Source organism: Rhodamnia argentea, chromosome 4, assembly GCF_020921035.1.
Source record: "Rhodamnia argentea isolate NSW1041297 chromosome 4, ASM2092103v1, whole genome shotgun sequence".
NCBI lineage: Eukaryota > Viridiplantae > Streptophyta > Magnoliopsida > Myrtales > Myrtaceae > Rhodamnia > Rhodamnia argentea.
In genome coordinates this window covers 28,967,439-28,987,654 of record NC_063153.1, presented here as the reverse complement: position 1 = coordinate 28,987,654, position 20,216 = coordinate 28,967,439, and the positions used below count along the sequence as shown (strand labels likewise).

At 40.8% G+C, this 20,216-nt stretch overlaps 4 protein-coding genes across 7 annotated transcripts in view; 3 read left to right on the top strand and 1 right to left on the bottom strand.

Moving 5' to 3' along the window:
• The window catches only part of LOC115755587 (F-box protein At3g07870-like), a 188,905-nt gene that overhangs the window by 11,792 nt on the left and 156,897 nt on the right, over positions 1 to 20,216 (top strand). The gene's annotated exons all lie outside the window — the stretch shown is intronic.
• LOC115755586 (thiamine-repressible mitochondrial transport protein THI74-like) lies at positions 2,616 to 7,274 on the top strand. 2 transcript variants are annotated; one of them, XM_030695041.2, is made up of 8 exons: positions 2,621 to 2,950; positions 3,540 to 3,944; positions 5,103 to 5,317; positions 5,802 to 5,872; positions 5,957 to 6,058; positions 6,414 to 6,531; positions 6,795 to 6,930; positions 7,015 to 7,274. In XM_030695041.2, the coding sequence occupies exons 1-8, from the start codon at positions 2,867 to 2,869 to the stop codon at positions 7,075 to 7,077; spliced, it is 1,194 nt and encodes a 397-aa protein (XP_030550901.1). In that variant the 5' UTR covers positions 2,621 to 2,866; the 3' UTR covers positions 7,078 to 7,274. The 2 variants fall into 2 exon arrangements, with proteins under 2 accessions (XP_030550902.1, XP_030550901.1); XM_030695042.2 differs by lacking the exon at positions 5,103 to 5,317 and having other exon boundaries at positions 2,616 to 2,950; positions 5,952 to 6,058.
• Positions 8,836 to 12,455, bottom strand: LOC115755588 (60S ribosome subunit biogenesis protein NIP7 homolog). 3 transcript variants are annotated; one of them, XR_004017139.2, is made up of 3 exons: positions 11,895 to 12,455; positions 10,643 to 10,852; positions 8,836 to 9,036 (listed from the first exon to the last, which is right to left on the bottom strand). XR_004017139.2 is itself a non-coding variant. In XM_030695045.2 (2 exons), exons 1-2 carry the CDS (start codon positions 12,298 to 12,300, stop codon positions 10,695 to 10,697), a joined length of 564 nt encoding a protein of 187 aa, XP_030550905.1. In that variant the 5' UTR covers positions 12,301 to 12,455; the 3' UTR covers positions 10,394 to 10,694. The 3 variants fall into 3 exon arrangements, 1 of the variants encoding a protein (XP_030550905.1); XR_004017140.2 differs by lacking the exon at positions 8,836 to 9,036 and adding an exon at positions 9,316 to 9,653; XM_030695045.2 differs by lacking the exon at positions 8,836 to 9,036 and having other exon boundaries at positions 10,394 to 10,852.
• On the top strand, positions 15,241 to 18,678 carry LOC115755600 (iron-sulfur assembly protein IscA-like 2, mitochondrial). The gene is made up of 5 exons (XM_048278359.1): positions 15,241 to 15,517; positions 16,858 to 17,052; positions 17,744 to 17,868; positions 17,969 to 18,077; positions 18,352 to 18,678. The coding sequence occupies exons 1-5, from the start codon at positions 15,398 to 15,400 to the stop codon at positions 18,415 to 18,417; spliced, it is 615 nt and encodes a 204-aa protein (XP_048134316.1). The 5' UTR covers positions 15,241 to 15,397; the 3' UTR covers positions 18,418 to 18,678.

Genomic DNA, 20,216 nt, shown 5'->3' with positions numbered 1-20,216 from the left:
TTGGAAACATTTCTTTTAAGCCTAGAATTTATGGGAGATTCATGTAATTTCATCGTTGTTAGGCGGGCACATTATCAAATACGACTTTTCCTCTTGTTGATAAGTTCTGCTTAGTATTCGTTCATTTGATATTGGCTATGAAAATTATTATTCTTTGGTGGAGATTATAGATTGAATAGAGACGTTAGGTTTGGTTTATAATGTAGAACGGTATTTTTAAAAAACTAACATAAAACGGATGCTCGCCCATGTAAATAGCACTGAGTGGTTACGGTACAAACCAAATATTTCTGAACAGGTGCAATAACCTTTCTGGAGGAAAAGTGCCAGAAAAATCCTAAACATGTTGCTCGGTGCCAATTTAGTATTAACCCTTTTAATTATATCAATTTAATTCTAAATCTTTTGATCTAGAACCAATTCAACCTTCTAACTAATTTTGACCCAATATTACCGACGCGAATGCCAACCAATGACGATGGCGGGAATGTGGACATTTTTCAATCCTACTTTAATAATTTCAATAATTTCTATTTTCTCTTTCTTTTTTCATCTTTCTTTTTTCTCCTCTTTCCTCCTGTGGCCGGCGAGGTGGGCCTCGCTGCTATAGGCGATGGTCAACCTTGCTGGGATAAGGGTGAGCATCGGCGAGCTTGCTGTTGCCTAGGCAATGCCTAGCCTCGCCAGCCCTTGCCCTCATTGACCACGGGAGGAAAGAGAAGAAAAAAGAAAGAAAGAAAGAAAGAAATATGAAAATACTATTAAAATAGTTTACGTCGGCACTGGTCATGCCACGTAGATCAACCATCGTCCATGTCGGCAATATCTAGTCAAAACCAGTTGGAAGGACTGAATTGGCTCTAAGTCAAAAGTTTATAACTAAATTGGCACAATTAAAAAGGTTTAGGACTAAATTGGCACCAATACAATAGGTATATAACTTTTTTGACACTTGTCCCAACCTTCTAGCCTTGCTTTTCGAATAAAAATAACATCTAGAACATTAAAATGCAAAAGCTCTCTCAATCGCAAATAACATTGCGAAGTTGGAAAGCTTCAGTCAGATTAGGAACGGAAGACGATTTATCTGGCATGGCAAATGAATTAGTTTTTTTCCTTTTTCAAAGTGGCAAATGAATTAGTGAACAGTCGATTATCCTTCCTTCTGCGCCCTTTTGAATTCTTCGCCCTGACCCACTACGTCCCCAATCTTGTTATACTAATGTCTATGATGCGCGGAGCGCAAAGTGAGAAAATCAATCTTAAATTTAATGTACGGATATCAATTCAATCATAAAATTTTCAATCTTGTCAATTTTATCTTAAATCCTTGCGCGAAATTTTAATATGGTCATTACAATCAATTTTCGCCAAAAATCGTTTACGTGACAATCCAGTTATTATCGGCTATCCTATGAGGCATACCATCATGTTAGCAATTTTCACCAAAAACTGGCAAGAAGGGCTGCATTGCAGTATGGATGAATTGACAAAATTGTGAAAATTTAATACTGAATTGGCATCCGTATAATAAATTAAGGATCGACTTGACAATTTTCTTGCCCAAAAACTGGTCATCGATCGCTAGTGACAGGGTTAGATGCGTCATCATTATTTCAAATAATCATGAAATATTTAAGGTGATTTTCAAATTTTTCATATGTTACGCCTAAAAAGCAGAAACCTCACCAAACACCCGCTTTAGTTTTTTGAAACATGCTTTTGGGCCATAAAGAACCTTAATTAATTATCCCAAAGTCAAAAGTCATCGTCGATTGGCCTCATAACTCTTGAGTAACAGACACTTACTTTTGTAATAAATGTACAGTACCAGATATGGTAAGTTTAGGGTAAGATATGAGTTTGGTCTTTGAAGTTTTACATTACAAAGCCTAAAGGTGAGTGGCTCACATAGAGAGAGCCAGCCGATTCTCTCACATTAATAATAATAATAATAATAATCACCCCGACTTTTCTCTTTCTTTTATCATCTTTCTAAAAAAATTTGACTTTTGGCATCGGAGAGTCCTCTCAAGGAAAATTCAGAACGTCTTCTTCTCTTGGTGGTGTGGAGATCTAATGGTCACCGAAGGAGCGCAACGCTGTCGAAAATTTGGGCGTCACCGGTTTTCTCGGTGATTCAATCAGTCGGCTTGTCGATGCATGAAAGCCTAGCATCGAAATATCGAAACTCTAGTTGATTGAAAGTACTACAAGCGAAGTAGTGTAAAAAAGGATCGGGTGATAAAGAAATTCATTAATTTTCCGGTTAGAAAAATTTTACCCACCTTCATAAAATTTCAAGAGATTAGTGGTGACTTTTCGCATCATTTCATCCCACTTAATCCTATCATGAGCGAAAATCAAATACGATATATAATAAACTTTATCCGGACTTTTATCCTCATTCCTAAGCGTAAGGATTCACGGATGCAAAATGGATGAAAATGCCACCACTTCCAAACTCCATTGAAATGCAGAACCCACCTGTCATTGTCGTGCCAAAATTCATGCCGTGACAAAAACGCTTGAAAATTGCGTGAAAACTTCTAAGCAAGTCTACTTCGGAATAGTCCCCCCTTCCCCCCCTCCCCCACGAAAAAAAAGAGTCTACTTCGGAAGATTTTGACGCCAATTCCTTTGCATTTTCCTAGAACTCATCGACCGAGTCGTCCACTGCCGTGCAATTCCCGAAACGCAGTCCTATCTGACCGCAAACGTCGCTGCGGAAACAACAAACGAAGCCCCGATGTCACGGTATTTACACCCACGAAGCCATTTTTCTCTTTTCCGTGTCGAACAGAGATGGCTTTGTAGCACAGACTCGGTGCGGTGTTGCTCCGTCTGTATTTTCTAGCGTTCTTGGATGATGGGTTGGAGATACAAAGCTGGTTTGGGTCTGATTGGCACAGCTGTGCTCATATGGGTCGCGTCTGCCGAGGTGACTCAGGCGAGGCTTCTTTCCCTTGATTCTCTTTTGGGTGTCATCTGATCTCGGTAGTTCTTAGTAATTTGTATGATGTTTGTTTGGTTGCTGCGAGAAAAGAGGAGGGGGAGTCGACCGTTCGCAAATTAAGTTACCCGATGAGATTCGAAGTTAGTGATTCACTCTGCTTTTGCTGCTCTATAACCCAAGAATTGATACTGATTTCTGCGAACACGCAATTGTTCTGTTCTTGATTTTATGTTTTTCTTCAAGGGGTGGCTTCTTGATCCGTGGCTTGGTTTCTGACTTGATAGAGGAAGAGCAGACTTTTGAAGAAAATTTAGAAAGGATAAAATTTTGCATGTTTGAGTTTACCTAGAAGTTCTTATCGCAGCCTACGTTCCTGCAAAAATCTTAGTTCTGGATTGTGGTCGCGGCACACTAGTTGAATTGTTCATGAATTTGGCGAATATTGTTCTTACTAGGTGTATGCTGGTTGCTATAGCAGTATCTTTCGATGGGTGTCATTTGCAACCTGTTTTATTTGCTTTTGGATATTATCTTCTCTATCCAAGTTCCCTAATTGTGTGTGTTTTTGGTTCTTGCTGTTCAGAAAATTTTTGAAGAATACAAACAGCCATTCGCCATTACATATCTTATGGTCTCTCTCATGGTCGTCTTTTTCCCTATAGCCTTCCTCAATGACCGTGTATGGGACTTACTTAGAATAGATCCTTTCAGAAGACTCTACTATAAAATCAAGTGCAAGAGCAGCAGATCTGGTGAACTTAACATTCCCCTTATATCCAGTGAAATGTACGATGATGCAGAAACTGCTTCAAAGAATATCCTAATTCCTGACTCGGACTGGGATATTAGTGAGAGGGAAGAGGGTCAACCTTTGAGGTCAATGAATGAGGAATGTGAACTTCCGTTACTTGGCGAGAGTCCCGGACTTGGTTCATTGGATATTGTCAAATGCAGTTTATATCTCACCCCTATATGGTTTCTGACAGAGGTAATACATTTTTGCGATCTTGAAACCTAAGTCCTTTTATATGAAACAGCGATTGCTACAATCAAAAGGTGCTTTTGATTCTAATAAGAAAGCTAGATGTGGAAGATATTTTAATATATATAAGTTTTTTAACTGCTTCCAATCTGCTAGATTTTCTTAATAGTTTTGTTCAATTGCAGTTGGATAATTTCATGTTGCCTACTAGATGATAGTGAATGGCGTATCTGTCTGCATGTCACAGAATCAGATATAGATTACCCTTTATCCCCATTCTGGTATAATTCATTAATGTCTGTTCTTGGACAAGTTTGTATATAAAAAAATGTTGGTTTGTCACAGGAGGATGGAGTGTGAATCAATCACTAAGTCTCCATTTAGTTCATTTTTCTTCATAAGATTCAGATGTTTAATACCATCTGTAGAATCTTGCTTTTAGCTTTCTCTCTAATTTCTTGTGACATAGCATTCATACCATCAATTTAATCTGTTGTGGTTATAGTTTATTTGAGGGTTATAACTTCGTTACCTCAATTTGGGTAAAATATTTTTGTCATTTACTTCTTGCACTTTCACATATCTCTTTTGAGCATTCTGATCCTCATCCAGGAGTTAAGGATAGTATCAATTGATTCATTCGCTGTGAGATATTTGCTTTATAGAAACTAATGGAAACGAAAATTCAGTAATAAGACAAATGTTTTCTGAAATCAAAGATGCCATTGATTGGACTTGTACCTGATCTTGAGATGCAAGGATTTTGAGCAAACAAATGGTTAACATTTAGTTGGTACTAGGATGAATTATATGGTGGAGTCGGTTTTTCTTCTGAAGCACAGGAACTACTTCTGCTTACTCATATTTGACTGCTTTTTCTGGAATACAAGAGCATTTCTTTGGAGTATGGAATTTCAGGGGTTTAGTTTTGGAGAAGTCACTGTTAAATTCAACTCTAGACATAGAAATCCACTTCCAATCCTTTGGATTAAAATCTTCCTTGGCAGTACTGCAATTTTAATTGCTTTTTTAACAAAAAAACAAGTCCTATTCTCATCCTAGTGACAGTCTTATATCTAGGATTCCCCACGTCTTTTTCCGCACTTGATAAGTTTTCCATTTGGGAGGATGTTATGAGTAATTGACTGGTTAAATCACATGCAGTACTTGTCGAATTCTGCTCTGGCAAATACCAGCGTAGCAAGTACGACTGTCCTGGCGTCTACATCTTCCCTCTTCACACTTTTCTTTGGAGCTCTTCTCGGCCAGGAATCCATAAGCATTGTGAAGGTGGTCGCTGTCTTTATCAGCATGGCTGGTGTTGCCATGACCACAGTTGGAAAAACTTGGGCATCTGATGAGTCCTTAAGCGCATCAGAGTGAGTATGAGGATATAGTAGGGTTTTGCTTGCTAGATGAAGTTTTTTCCCTTATTTAGTCAGAGAAGAAGATCATATTTGAATTTCCTAAAGCCCATCTTCTAAAAATTTTGTGAAAACAATACTTTGATAGCTTGCATGCTCCAGTGTACACCAAATTTGTCCCCAAATGAAGTGAAAGATAGGGAATTTGGATGACTGAGACATGGAGTGTGCATCGGAATGTGAGAATAACTGATACTTCTCTGACAATTTTAATGATGTCTCTTCAACTTAGTTTGGTGTGTAATGATTACTTTGAAGACACCGGAGAAGTTGAGTCTGCATTTCCCCACAAGAGCCAATACATCCCTTATGCCAGATTTATGTTGCAGCTAAACATTTAGCTTTTTCATCTGTCAATAAACTGAATGTTTGCCTTTTGTTACGTCATGTATGTATTATGTCGTGTGTTCTTCCTGATACCTTCTTTTCTTGTTTCAAGGATCAAAAAGCACACAATAATGGGGGACATTTTCGGCCTTCTGTCAGCAGTATTATATGGATTGTTTACAGGTGAAAATCTCTTCCTTGAAATCATGATTTTCATGGTACTTTAATTCTCTTTTTGTTGTCTTTAACTGCCTGGGTTTAGTGCAGTGCTGCTAAAGAAGTCTGCAGGGTCAGAGGGAGAGAAGGTTGGTGTACACAAGTTCTTTGGATACATTGGCCTCTTCACTCTTCTTGGCCTTTGGTGGCTTGGTAAGTGGTGCAGAAGCAGAAATGAAGCAAACTTATTCTGCTTATCTTCTGCAATGGAAACATTGAGCTGCTTTTCGTTTTGACAGTTAATTGGCATGAATTTTGAGATAAAGCGGTGGTTGTGAATATTCTAGTCGGATGGGGAAAGCGAGCTGGCTCACTCACCTTAGTAATTGATAAGATTTAGCATTCAATTTTGTGCCTTAAAAATTTAAAACCCAACCTTCTGGTTTTGGTTCTTCAAACATCTTTCCTTGGTGATATGTATTTTAGTTGATAGGTCTCCCCAATGCATCACATTTTTCTACTGCTTCCATAACAGAAACTTTTCTCTGAGCGGTTTTGGCTCATGCAGGATGGCCACTACATGCTTTGGGGGTTGAGCCCGAACTTGGCTTCCCGCCATCGACATCTGTTGGTGGAGCCTTGGTTTTAAATGGCTTGGTGGGGAGTGTGCTTTTGGATTACTTTTGGTATGTCTCGCTCATTCTTGTTTTGTGAGGGTTGTTTTGTGAGGGATCTAGTTATATTATAGGCGAAATATTGTTTAGATATGCTTCTTGTGTAGTAGATGGGTAAATGACGTATCCTTTACTAGTGGTTCAGAAAGTGCTAATAGACTTCACTAAGTTCTGATCGACGGCTACACATTTTCTTGTCCTCAACATTAACTAGCGCTTTCCATCTAGAATTGGCCCCATTCTTTCGTGAGTAATGTCGGAAAATGTTGAAACAGGGCCCTATCGATCGTTTGGACAACTCCGCTGGTTGCGACACTTGGCATGTCCTTGACCATCCCCCTCGCAATGGTGGCAGACATGCTTGTTCACGGCCGTCGTTACTCTGCAATTTACATTTTCGGATGCGTCCAGGTACGCTTGTGTTCCTTGCCTTTATGTCACATTTGATACGATCGACGCCTGTTTCGGACATTCTCACTGGCTTGTTCGTCTCAGGTTTTCGCAGGATTTGTTGTAGCCAATCTCTCGGATATGTTTGCGAAGAAACCAGAATCATGACATTCCGTGGGTGTTTGGGTGAAAACTTTTAACTCCTGGTGCAACTACCTAAGTGAGATCTTCCTCTCTGTAAATGGCCCTCGTGTCTCTTTCTACACAGGCAAATCTCTGTGCTGTGAATTCTGCTGACGCCATTTTCACAGTGAATAATGAGTTTATGCTCGGAATTATAAGGAGGAAGATGACAATTACAATTTAAGCTGAAGTAATTTCGCATCCCGAAATATCAATCTTTTCTTTTCAACATGATCACTAGTTGAATATCTGATTAGCTAAAGATATCCGCAGATCAAAGAAATAGAGTAAGCCAAAAGGAGTTTTAACAATGAAAGATAAATTGATTCTAGTGGTTATTCGATTACTCTTGGCATTTCACCGTTTTGAGCTTTTTTTTTTAGTTACTATTTTTACCTGAAAATGAAAAAGCGAAAAGAAAGGGAAAAAAAGACAAAGCTGGTTGGAGTCAGCTTTGTATAACATCAAATGTCAAAGCAGGATCAATGAAAGAATGTGGATTTACAATTTCTGGTCTCGAATTGAAACTGAATTTCACAAAACACATTGCTTGAAATCTTCAACTTGTACAATTTCCAGAAAAAGATAAGAGCAATTTCATGCAGCAAAGAGCTGATTATTAATTGACGGGCCTCGTCATTCTTGGAGAAGATAATATTCTTCTTCCTCTCGTTGACCTGAACCCGAGGCCACCATCGCTAGCCAGTAGCCAACCCCCAATCTCCTGCCCCGAAATGGACGATGGAGACTTAAGTAGAACGGAAATGAGGCCATGGTAGTGTCCACCAGAGCTGCACCGAAAGCGAAAGCTGAACGTTCACGGCCACGCTGGAGGCATGCCAGATCAACTCATCCTTTTCTACGACTACAGAGTACTCCAGAGTACCATTAGACTTCTTGTGATTTCTCCTTCCCCTGTTTTCATCTGAGCAACGGACCCGTCATGAAGCGTAGCGCCACTAATAATCTAGAATGACATATCAGAATAATGTGACGGCTTACAAAAAGACGGAACCCAAAACAATGGGCGAAAGACAAACCTGTCCATCAAAGCGGCGGTAAGGGGCGTACTCCAAAAGGGGCGTACTCCAAGCTTTCTCGTTGCAGCTTCGCGTACCACGGCAAATGCCACTTTGAGTCAGATAACCGAAGCAGAATGACTGCCCCAAAAGGGTTGAAAATACAGAGACACAGAATTTAAGACCCATAAGAGAATAGCAAAGTTCCCACCACTTTGAATATGAACAACAGATTCGCAGAACAACTGCGGGCATATCTTATTCCCAACGAAGCAGCTTCTCTGCCTCGTCAATCTTTTCTAGCCTCTATAAAAACCGTTGATCGGTGTATCGTATGTTACCAACGTCAGGTGAAGTGCAGTACGCAGTCTCATAGACAAACTATCTGAAAGTCTCAACAACAGAGAATCGGTGTTTGTCGATCTCCTTTTTCACTCTCTGCGTCCACTTTCTTATTTTGGGCGAGATAAATAACAAAAGCGCCCACCAACAGCAAAGCGCACTGCATAGCTTCCCCTCTTAACAGTTCATGGTCATCACCAACAGCACAGAGAGATAGAGAAGAAGCAGATACAGAATAACCACACAGCATTACCATCTCCACTCATTAGCAACATGTTTATAACAGGTTCATGTAAGAATGTCATAGCAGCCCCACAAGACACAAAGCACAGAGCTACAATCAGGTGACAACACTGGACCTCTTAAACAAGCAACCGCAATCAGGTGACCACACTGGACCTCTTAAGCGAGCAACCATTTTAATAAAAAGACCGAACCAAACATCACACCATTTATGATAGAACAAATCCAAGGACAATAGCACTTAACCAAACACTGAACCTGTGATAATAGCATTGAACCAACCATAACACCACTGAACCTGTTATAAACCCGCAAATACTCTTACATGAACCTCATGAACCTGTATGAACATGTTATAAAAGCTAAGAGAAACCCAGCATATCAGTCCAGCAAGACACGCATAAAACCACAAGAAACCTGTTACAAAAATACCTCACAACCAAAGAAAAAAAATGATGAATAGCTTGCAGCTTGTAGAGCAAAAATAGTTCAAACAAAAGATAGCCAAAATACATTGGTTCAAACGGAACTGCAGAAGTCAGTTCCACTGATGACTGATGCAGTGAACTGATGCTGCATCAGTTCAAGTTCCAATTAATCAAAAGCAGACTAAATAGCATTTAATGAAAGCAAACTAAATAGCATTAGACAAACTGATCCACATTATTTGATGGCAAAGACAAACGTCCCAACACGGCAGCACAACTCAACCCATGGTACATAGCCAAATCCACTTAGAAACAACATCAAAACCAGCACTTTCTGGTCTACAACTCAACATCCTCATCTAACAGCATGCACTGAATATCCACTAGCATTTTCCAGTTTGCAACTTCACAGTCCACCACCAATTACAGGTTCTTGAGTGCATGGAGGTTCTGTGACATCAAATGAAGCTTGGCTTGGAGAACTTGAAAATTCCTTGCTCTTGTTGTCTATTGAAGAAGATGGATGGACCTACAATATCAATAACTATACAAGACCATGCATCTGCAGTAAAAACAGACATAAGAAGTCCTTATCCTTTTCGTGCCTAAAGATACAAATATGAGCATAAACCATTAAGTTCAACAAAATCAATGATACCTACATCAATCGAGTGTCATAAACATGAGTTCCATACCTAAACATCTGATGAGAAAACCCCAGACAAGTTTGAAAGTTCTGAGGAAAAAGTGGAAATAAAGAAGTGCCAGACAATTAACTAATGTGACAAAGATCAAGAAAGAAGAGAGGAGTGAGAAAGAAGAGCAGAGCCCTGTGACTTTCAAATTGTATTCAGAAGGGTATTCCGCCGCCATGAAGCACTGGAAATAAAGAGCTTTGAGCCACTTGACCCAATAATAGAATTACTTAGGGTCGCCCTCTTCCCAGACATAGTATGAATTCAACTTAAAAAGAAGCAGAAGACTAGGCTTCTAAAGCACAGCATACTAAGTGAAATCCGCTGAGTCAAGTTTCATATGTCCATTTAGACCAACCACGAACCGCAATGCACAACTAAAAAACTGTTACACTTTCCTTTAAAGAACTGTGTAGCTATACATTTGACAGTATAAACCTGAAAAGTATCAAGGAACACAAACAAGAACTCCGTCGCCAAGTTCGCCAAGAGCCGCAAGTTTGAACAGCCAAAAGTATGAATTCAACTTAAAAAGCTGAAAACAGAAGTTGGCTAACTTCCGGGCAAAGTGACATGATAAAGAAGATCAACCAGACTTGCAGATCTCGGCATCCTAAACAATGTCCATGACAGAATAATATCTATAACAACCTTAAAGTCATTCCACGAGATTGGAATACTATGTTTTTGAAGCATATCAGAGAAATTGACATGGTTCACACCAACGAAATAGCCATTCAACGAAATTGGAAAGGAAAAAAATGAATTACTGTGTAATACAATTCTTTTGTATCTCAAGATCCTGGTCATTCAAAGCACTTACAAAGATCTGAACAATCGGAGCAGAACAACCCAATGTATAAGCAAACCCTCATTCAAAGCTCATCCTCCATCCTCAAGTACTCCCCAATATCGGCCTGATGAAGCACGACAAGCCCGTTTGGATCCAACTTCCTACAATCCTGTGTTGACCTTTGTGAAATCGCAAATCCCAAAGGAATGTCAGACATTGAAAAAACCACCACGCCATCACCTGTCACATTTGTCTTCAATCATCAGATCTCTTTCAAAAATGAACCATTTTTTCCCCACACAAGTATGAAGACCAGGAAAAAAAAATTGAACATGGTACTTCTTTAGTATTGATCTGGGTGGAGTAAAATCAAGTTTTGACAAATAAATAGAAGGCAGAAACAAACAAGTCGTTATTCGATTAAAATAAACAGCTATTTATCTCCAAAATCAAGTGATATGATTGCACTATTCTGTTTTCATTGATCTAACCTTCCGTCCAAGAACCAAGACATTTGACTAACCAAAACCAAGAGCAGACAGACTGAGTTAAATCATTTAAACAGACTAGATCCTTAATTTCTACAAAAGGAAAATCTTGATCTTCATCTCTTTCTCACTCCATTAAGGGTGCTTACTCAAAATAAACAACATACGGTATACAACCATTCACAAATTAAACCGTAAATGATCATAGCAAGAAAATGTTACGCCAAGCAGGGCCGACAATAAGAGAAAAGGAAGAGCTGGAGCAGGAGGTAATTCAGAGGGAATCAAAGGACTGAGATGGACAATGAGACAAAGCCAAGAGGAGAGGGCCATGGAAAGAAAAGAGACGGATGATTGCAAAACCCAATTAGGAATTGCAACTATAGTCAAAGAGGGAGTTCGCTCCATCATCCCCATCGAGGCCACATTTTACCAGCAAATTTCAGTGGATCAAGCTGAATTGTCACTCTATTTAGATGTATCATTCACCCCTGAAAAAAAGACCAGCAAGACAGTACATCTCCAATTTAAACATTGACATACCCAATTAGCACAAAGTGACAATCCTAAGTTCAATTCATACAATAGCATATGAAACTTCAGCATATGAAACTTCAGATAAAGTTCCTCTGTTTCACCCCCAATGATAGTCCTTTCATTTCTGCGTCCGCCACTTCACATCGCTCTCATATTCCAAAACCCAGACCCCACCCTACAACACCTCAAGCAGGAATGTAACATTCACCAAACAACACTTAAAAACCGCAGAATTTGAGCTGAAATTCAAATATCACCTCGATTGATGTTTTCGGTGATCCTCCCCAATCCACCCTTCAACACGTGATTCCCGTAAAGGAATGACATCTCCGAGGTGGGCTTGAGCCAGACCTTGTGCTTCGCGTTGGCGGCCAAAATGCTCAGCGCCTGGATTGTCAGGTGGAAGCTCCCACCCTTGGTAAACTTGCCGATGCAGGTGCCTAGGGACGCCAGGTTGTGGCGGCCAATGTTGGTGGCACGCTTTACCAGTGACTCGCTAACATAGTAGACCCGGTTCTTGCAGAGACGGAAGCAGTAGCGGCCTGGGTCCGGGTCAGGGCCCTCGTGGGAGGGGCTCTCAACAATGTTCTTGAGGTTGTTGCCGGTGAACTTGAAAAGCTTCTCGAACACCTGGGTCGTCTCCTTCTCATCCAGTGTCCTCATTGAGCGTTCTTGAATTTGAGCTTCTTAGGAGGTCTGTCACGAACTTTAAGGCCTAAATGGATTGCTTTGGATAGCCAACAAGTGGATACCCAGGCGGAGGATGAACTGCAGGAGATAGTTAGAAGCAGGATAGTAAGCCTGTGGTGGTGGCCATGGTGGCAGTGGTGGATAACCAAAGAACCGGCCTAAAAGAACAAAATTCAAACCTTCACTCAGTGACTTCTACGTCTAACCAGAACAATTATACACCAAAGATTAAAAAAGAAGAAGAAGAAGAAGAAGAAGAAGAAGAAGAAGAAGAAGAAACGTTTAAACACCTTAAGTGTTGGCTGGAATGAAATATTTACGTCAAAGAGGTATTTCATCAAACATCAAGAGTGACTTCTGGGGCTTAACCAAAATGGAACACTCCTATCCAGATTATATTTATGCAAAAAGGCATTTAAACACCAAAAGTGTCGGCTTGAATGGAATATGTACATCGAAGAGGTATTTCATCAAACATGCAGAGTGCATGTACTTTCAGCACCTTTGTCCACTTCTAAACATCAGAAAAATAGCATCCCTAAAATCCATTAGACAATTAGCTGCAGACGAAGGTGAGAAATCTTGACTTACTAATGATCAAATCAGCAGATATAAATTCTGGGAAAGCTCTTACGTCTAACCCACCAAATCCCAATTTCCACGAACCAAACCGACGTGGACAGAGGGTACCTCGGTGTGAGAGGCGCCGCGCGTGAGAGAGAGAGGCGGCACCTTTAAGAACAAAAAGGTCAAACATTGGACTTAGGACCTATGTAGCACGGACGCCCCTCTCAGGCAGATTTTCGCGTGCCGGACACGTGTCGGTGTCCGACACGCGCCGGACACACGGTCAACGCGTGTCCGAGCCCCGACACGTGGTCAACCGACCGGACACCGGAGGGACTCGCATGTCCGTTCGCCTCCCATCGACGCCTCGCAGCTCGGCGGCCTTCGTTTCCGAGGGAAAGAGAAAAAGGCCACCTCGCATTAGAAGATCAGGCCCCTCGACGGCTTGCGGCCGCCGGCCTCGCCTCAGCTTGCATCCTCTCTCGCCTCGCCTTCTTCAAAGAATAATGGGCAGTAGCACATTAGATGAAGATGGACAGGGCAGCTAGACGAAAATAGAGCCCTTCCTGTGGAAACTGAAATCGAAAGAGAGGAAGACACGAGAAAGGTTCGTCAATGGAGGAAACATTTGGGGTGCTTTGATGCCCAGATGAGAGAGAAAGTAGAGAGAGAGAGAGAGAGGAGTTGTTTTCCTGCTTTGGATTAGATGGAGAGAGAGGGGGTGATGATAGCTTTAATTTATGATTAACAGGTGAAGCAATTATTAAGATCCCAAGATAGCAAGTGATAAAAATAATAATTTTCCACATTATTGTTGTTGGGATCACCCATTTTCTACCTCGTTAATTCCATTCAAAATCGATATTTTATAAATCTAATAATTTATTACGTATATATAAAAATATATATTTAATATATCATATGTCCCAGCGTGTTGAAAATTTTTATTTTTTTAAGAAATTACGTGCCGACGTGTCGTGTCGTATCGTGTCCTATGCTGTGTCCGTGCCACATGGCTTAGGGCCTATGTAGCACGGACTCGGCTTTGGGCGCATTTTTTGCGTGTCGGACACGTGTAGGTGTCCGACACGCGCCGGACACGTCCGGACACGGCCGGATACGCTCGGACACGCCGTCAACGCGTGTCTGAGCTCCGACTCGCAGTCAACGGAACGGACACGCGAGGGACTCGCGTGTCCTGAGATAAGGTAGGAAAGTTTTGATCTTTTAAGTACAAAAACTGAAGTCAAAATAAGAAACAGGACCTCTTCTTTCTGTGTTTGCTTTAACCACCTCTCCTCTGTCTCTCTCGCATCGTCTCTCGCTGCTTTCGGCTCTGTTGCTCCCCTCAAGGCCTGGCGGCGAAAATGATGGTGGTGAAAGCAAGATTACAGGAGCAAAGGAGCAAATAACAGCGTCTTACAGAGATTCTCATGTCCAGCATAACGTCGACGAAGATAGCGAGGAAGAGATCGGCGCGAAGTCAGAAATGAAGAAAGAATGTGAGCGAAAGTGGGTTCAATGGAGGGTAAGCAGAGAGAAGAGAGAGAGAGAGACTGTGGAGGGTCTGTTTGGTTTATGTATATGACGAAATGAAGCAACAGAGGAAAAAAGCAGTGGCCAATGAAGGAGAGAGAGAGAGAGAGAGAGAGAGAGAGAGAGAGAGTGGAGGAGTCCGCGTTTCACGTCACAAAAAGACGAGGGTGAGGGCGACTTTACCTTCGCCTCTGCCATTTCTTCCACCACTGCTCCCAAACTGAGCTCTCTCTCTCTTCTGTGCCGGTGTCAGTGATGTGTTGAATCCACCCTCTCTCTCGACTCTTTTTGATTTCCTTTTACCCTTTCCGCCTCTCAAGATAGTCGCACACAGTTACTTGTGCTGCCATTTCCCACTTTGGTTGCGTTTTTATCTTCCATGAGAATGCCGTAAGCTTGTCGCACACAGTTACTTGTGCCCCTATATTTTCATTGATGAGTCTGATACAAAAGGAGCGGATACAAAGACATTATCAATGAGTTGTTATTATATTTGATGGTGAATGTAATTGAATTTTTCAATTCAAAATGTTGATATTAATAAATAGTGAATCCTTATTTTTAGCGTAAATTCATTCTAGAACTCTTTTTTTTATTATTTACTTTTATGCGAATCATAAAATTCATAAATTTTCATGTATACATAAAAAATATATATTTAATATATAACGTGTCCCAACGCGTCGGAATTCTCTATTTTTTGAAAAATCACGTGTTGGCGTGTCGTGTTGTGTCGTGTCCCGTGTCCCGTGTCGTGTCAGTGCTACATAGCTTAGGGCAGGGTGAATTGGTTCATAATCGGAACCGAATCCTGCTATTTAACCCAACCGGCTCGATTGGAGGCTGAGAACCCGGTTCACTCTCTCTCTCTCTCTCTCTCTCTATTCGCCTAAACATTACAGGCTAGAGCTCCGACCCCCGCCCGTCGTCCCATTTGCCTGGAAGGAATAATCAGAGCCTGTTCGCCATGGAATCAGCCGCTTGCAGAAGCGGAGGGGGTCTTCTCCGAGGCCTCTATAGAGTGATTGCGCGTCGGAACTTGGTCTACGCAAGCTCCAACGTCAACGGAGCTAATGTCGGAGAACGGGTGACAGATGGTTTTTCGGGTTTCATTGGTTTCAGTTTCTTTTTGTCTGCTTGTTTGCCCAGAGTTCGGAGGATTTGGGTTTCGCGTTATGATTGTTGTCTCTTGCTTCTGTCTCTTGCTTCTGCTTAGCTCTTGGATTACAAGGTTTCATCTTTGTCTTAGACAAAAAGCTAGGTTATGAAGACGATGAAAGAAAACTAAGAGCGCAGTCCCATCATATGATTGAGCTGGTTTGTTGAAGCATTTGGTGATCTCAGCCAAGCATTTTATCCCATCTGCAATGCTAGTTTGAGCTCTTTTTGGGTTATTCTTGATTCCAAGTTACTTAAATTCTTATGCACCATCTAGCGGTAAGAACGTAGTTCAATAATCGAAGGGCAAGTAGAAAATATCTTATTGCTAGGAAGTACGTTGTTAATTAAGTCGACAGAGTCTTGAATCAATCAGCATGAAGCATAGTTGCCCCACGATCGTGTAAAGGGAGAATATGGTTTCTGTTAGATCCTCCATTTTTCAATTTTGGTGAAGTCCTTATTGTCGTTACTTTCGTTTTAAGTCGCCAATAGCTGGTGAAATCTCTTACAAAACATCCCAGGCATGTCATTTGATGAGAAGGGTTTCTGTGGGCGTTATTGAGCTTGGTACTTGGCATGATTTGAGTTATGGTAGTCATTTATAAAGGCTGAAGCAGGTGGAAGAATAGCGGTAGAAATGCCTGGCACGAATAAGGGGAAGTTAACTATTAAGTTACAGGTAACAGAGGGATTACTTTATTATGATTTTGATTGGCAGGGAGCATTAGTATGTGGAATGTATGGTTTAGTATTGTTATTAGTCTTTGACCTTGCTGGAGTCATTTTTCTTCTGGGGACTTTCTTTTTCCTCCCAGTGGTTGAAAATATCCTTCAATCCCTTTGATAGAGTGAGAAATTTTCCCAAATGCATCGGTCTTCGTTCAATGTAGGGTTGTGAGACTTCCTTGTAAGTTTTTTATGCTGAAATATGGGCAGGATAGTGGGAATGGTCAATGTACGGTCACCATAGCCGAAACTCTGCATTGAAATGGTTTGGTTAGGTAGCTAATATTTAACTGTAGAAGAAAAGGTCTAGCTCATTATTTACTTATCAAAAAGGATGCCTATCTCATATTGAAGCCCCTCGGACCTACCCATTATTACACTATCGCCACTTGCGGTGTGAACCTTGCCTTGTGTCATGTCTTCATAGTCCCTTGAGACTATGTGAGTGGTGATTTCTCTTATCAACTAATGTTTGTGACCATGGAAACATGCAACGTGATAGGATAGTTGATGAATGATTATTATATTTTTTTTTTCCAGATTCACCAAGCGAAGCAAGACATGTCCCGATCATCGTTGATGCCGTTGATGAAGTGTATAAGTCCATTTTTTGCTGGTCGAATTCAAGGGAATCATAGGCTTTTGAGCTCTTCCTCTTCTGCCGCACTTCATGAAGCTTCTTCCTCTCCATCACCATCTGCTGATGATGTACATTTGACGGCCGCTTGCATCCAGGTATTTTGTACGTTAATTTCATTAAGATTGACTTAGTAGATGTATGAGGATATGAAGCAGACTCACACTTGACGCAGGACCTGGATCTGATTGACGTCCAGATGTGTATGAAAGAATGGAATCAATCATGATCCCTATGTTGTAGCAATTTGAAGTCGTAAAGTCAACATCAGTGCGATATTCCTGATTTTGCACATTTTAATAAAAGAGAGATGGACTGCAAAACCATACTCTTTTTACTTTGAGCTAAGTTCTCTGCAGAAAATATGGGAGCGACATTGTTTGTAACACCTCCTCCTTGTCAGATTCTGTAAAACCTTTATCTTGTATATGATTTTTACTTAGGTGGCAGGCACCCTCAGTACCCAATCAATGACACCTGTCTCAGAGAAGCAACGCTCATAATGATTATAAGTGGAATATTGCTTCCCGATTCAGGAAACGTTTTGAAGTTGCTTTATGTTTCATATGTTATACAGTTAGTCACATGATTAAGCTCTCACTGTCATCGTAAGCTGTGGCTTCTCATTGTCATGATGAGCACTATGCAGTAAGAGCAGACTAGGATATAACTTTATTTATGTAGGACTGTAGGATGCCTTGAACATTGATTTCGCTAATATAGTGATGGTACTTTTCGTTGTTTTGTCGAGTCATTTTGAGCACTGATTGACTTGAGGCTATTTTGCAGAGAATGAAAGAACTGCAGGCTGCTGAAGGTTCCCGTAAAATGCTTCGCTTGAGTGTAGAAACTGGTGGATGTTCAGGATTTCAATATGTTTTTAATTTTGAAGAAAAAGCCAATTCAGATGACAGGTACTCATTAAGTGATGGAAGACAGTTTTTTTTTCCCTGTGAGTTTCTCATATTTGATGACCATGTGCTAACACATTCAATAGCTTGTACTTTTTTTCAGGGTTTTTGAGAAAGATGGAGTTAAACTTGTTATAGACAATATTTCATTTGATTTTGTGAAAGGGGCAACTGTTGATTATGTCGAGGAGCTCATCCGTGCTGCTTTCCAGGTAACTCAAATGCTCTTTTTGCCCCCCCTATGATCAGTGTTCTTATTCATGTGCTTAGTCTATTGATGTTAAAGAATGTTCCTTAATGCAAGTTATTTTTGTGGTTCGGTTTGATGTATTATTGATAATGGAAACCATTGGCGATGGCAGTTTGCTTCTCTGTAATTCTGAAGTGATATGCTAAGCTGTGGGAATTTCTTGTTACATTGTCCTGTTGTTCTATGTATGTCCACTTTTAAGTTAAATTCCAAATAATTTCTAGTGTTATGTGCAGGTAACTGCAAACCCAAGTGCAGTGGGAGGGTGTAGCTGCAAAAGTTCTTTCATGGTAAAACAGTAGTCCTCCAATTTGCTCTTTTTCCAATCATCAAGCCGGTTACCAGTGATGTATTGATCTTCTGAGAAACACTGCATTCTTTGATTATTATGGCTGGGAATAAAGACGTGGAGCCATTGTGTAATCCATTGTAAAAGAAAATAGCCATCCATTACATTCTTCTGGAAATAAAAGGCAAACCACACCGATTTGTGAATTGATGATGCTAATATTTGTGAAGTCAGTTGACCAGCATTTTGGTTCTCGTAGCAATTTTCGGGATCATGAACAGCTAATCCTTTCCATATCTCGTGGTTGTGCATTTGCCGTCTGCCGCTTTTTGCTTGCCTATATGACGATCTGGCAGCACGAACAACAAGGATGTTGCGAGAAGCTCGGTAGATGCCTCTTGTCGATGTTGCTTCGGCAAAGACGAGGTTGCGATCAGATGTTAAGAGATGCGATTAGGATCTGTCCAGTGGTCTTGATGCCAAGATCTTGTGGCGCAATCGCTCGCCCTGTTTAACAGAAATAGTACGGAGAGCAAAACCGGAATATGGTCTTGCAGATGGCGGCGAGTGCATTTTACTATGAAAGATGTCTGGAAAAGAATGAAAGATGCGCAGGTTGCTACTCGAGAAGGAAGATGAAGGGGAAAGGAATTATTCGGATTACACCGTAACCGGTAGCTTGTGTAATTGCGAAATGCTATTCTAAGGCAATGTAAGATTCGATCGGCCGTTTCTTGAATAAGATGGTCGAGTTTATCCGAGAGCTTATTGTCCGAGTTTATACGTGGCCGAGATATTCCAACTATCAAAATCATGCTTCACATCGCTAGACTTTCCGCGACGGTGACTACGGTAATGGATGATTTTCGAATTGTCTCGTGACCGGATTCAAAGAAACTCGTTCTTCACCCACTGTGACCATCAGAAGCTGGCCATTCCTCGCGAAGCCACAAAATTCCCTCACTACTGCACAAGCCTCAAAATCACATAGCTTAGTCCAAGACTCAGGCACGCCGTACTCCCTCATGATCCAAATGGAAAAGAAAGGCAGCACACGCCTGTCAAAGGGCTGAACGAAATAGTTAGCAATTTTACTTGGCCACAATTTTTCGGGAGTTCGACATTCAGTAATACCCGATGGGATCATTTACATGTAGTTCGTGGTACTAAGCACATTGGCTAAGAATATTCTAGTCATACCAACACTCTTAAGGCATTTTATGGGGGCAACTATAGTAACATTCTAGCTCATTAATTTTGCCACCTATCGTGGTTCGCTAGCAATGACGCGGTCTCTCGCCGTGCTCTCCTCTTTGCAGAATTCTTTTAACGGTTTTGAGCTAAACTCGATGCAATTGTCAATCGGCACAAAGCTTGATCGTCTTATATGTCCCGCTTCCGATAAAAGCTCTCAATTGCTTAAACAATTAGATCATTTTTGAGTAATCATCCACAACAGTTAGCACAATCCTAGTACTCTTCGTAGCGTCCCAAGGTGCCATTTACTAACGTGCTCTTCTTTAATTGGATTTTATGTTGATAACGGCGCATGCGGAAACGAAAGAAGACCAAACAAGTGGGCATATCCAAAAACAACTAAGCGAAATAAGCACACGCATCAGATGGGGTACGGCCACAATAACCTGTTTACCTAACCCATGCCAATTCATACATTAACATCAATCAATCTATGGCAAAAACATGAGATACTTTGAACACCTATATATGTATATATATATATGTATATACATATAGTTTTGCTACATCATTAAAATCAAAGGACATAAACTGGAAAGTAAACTAAAATATAAC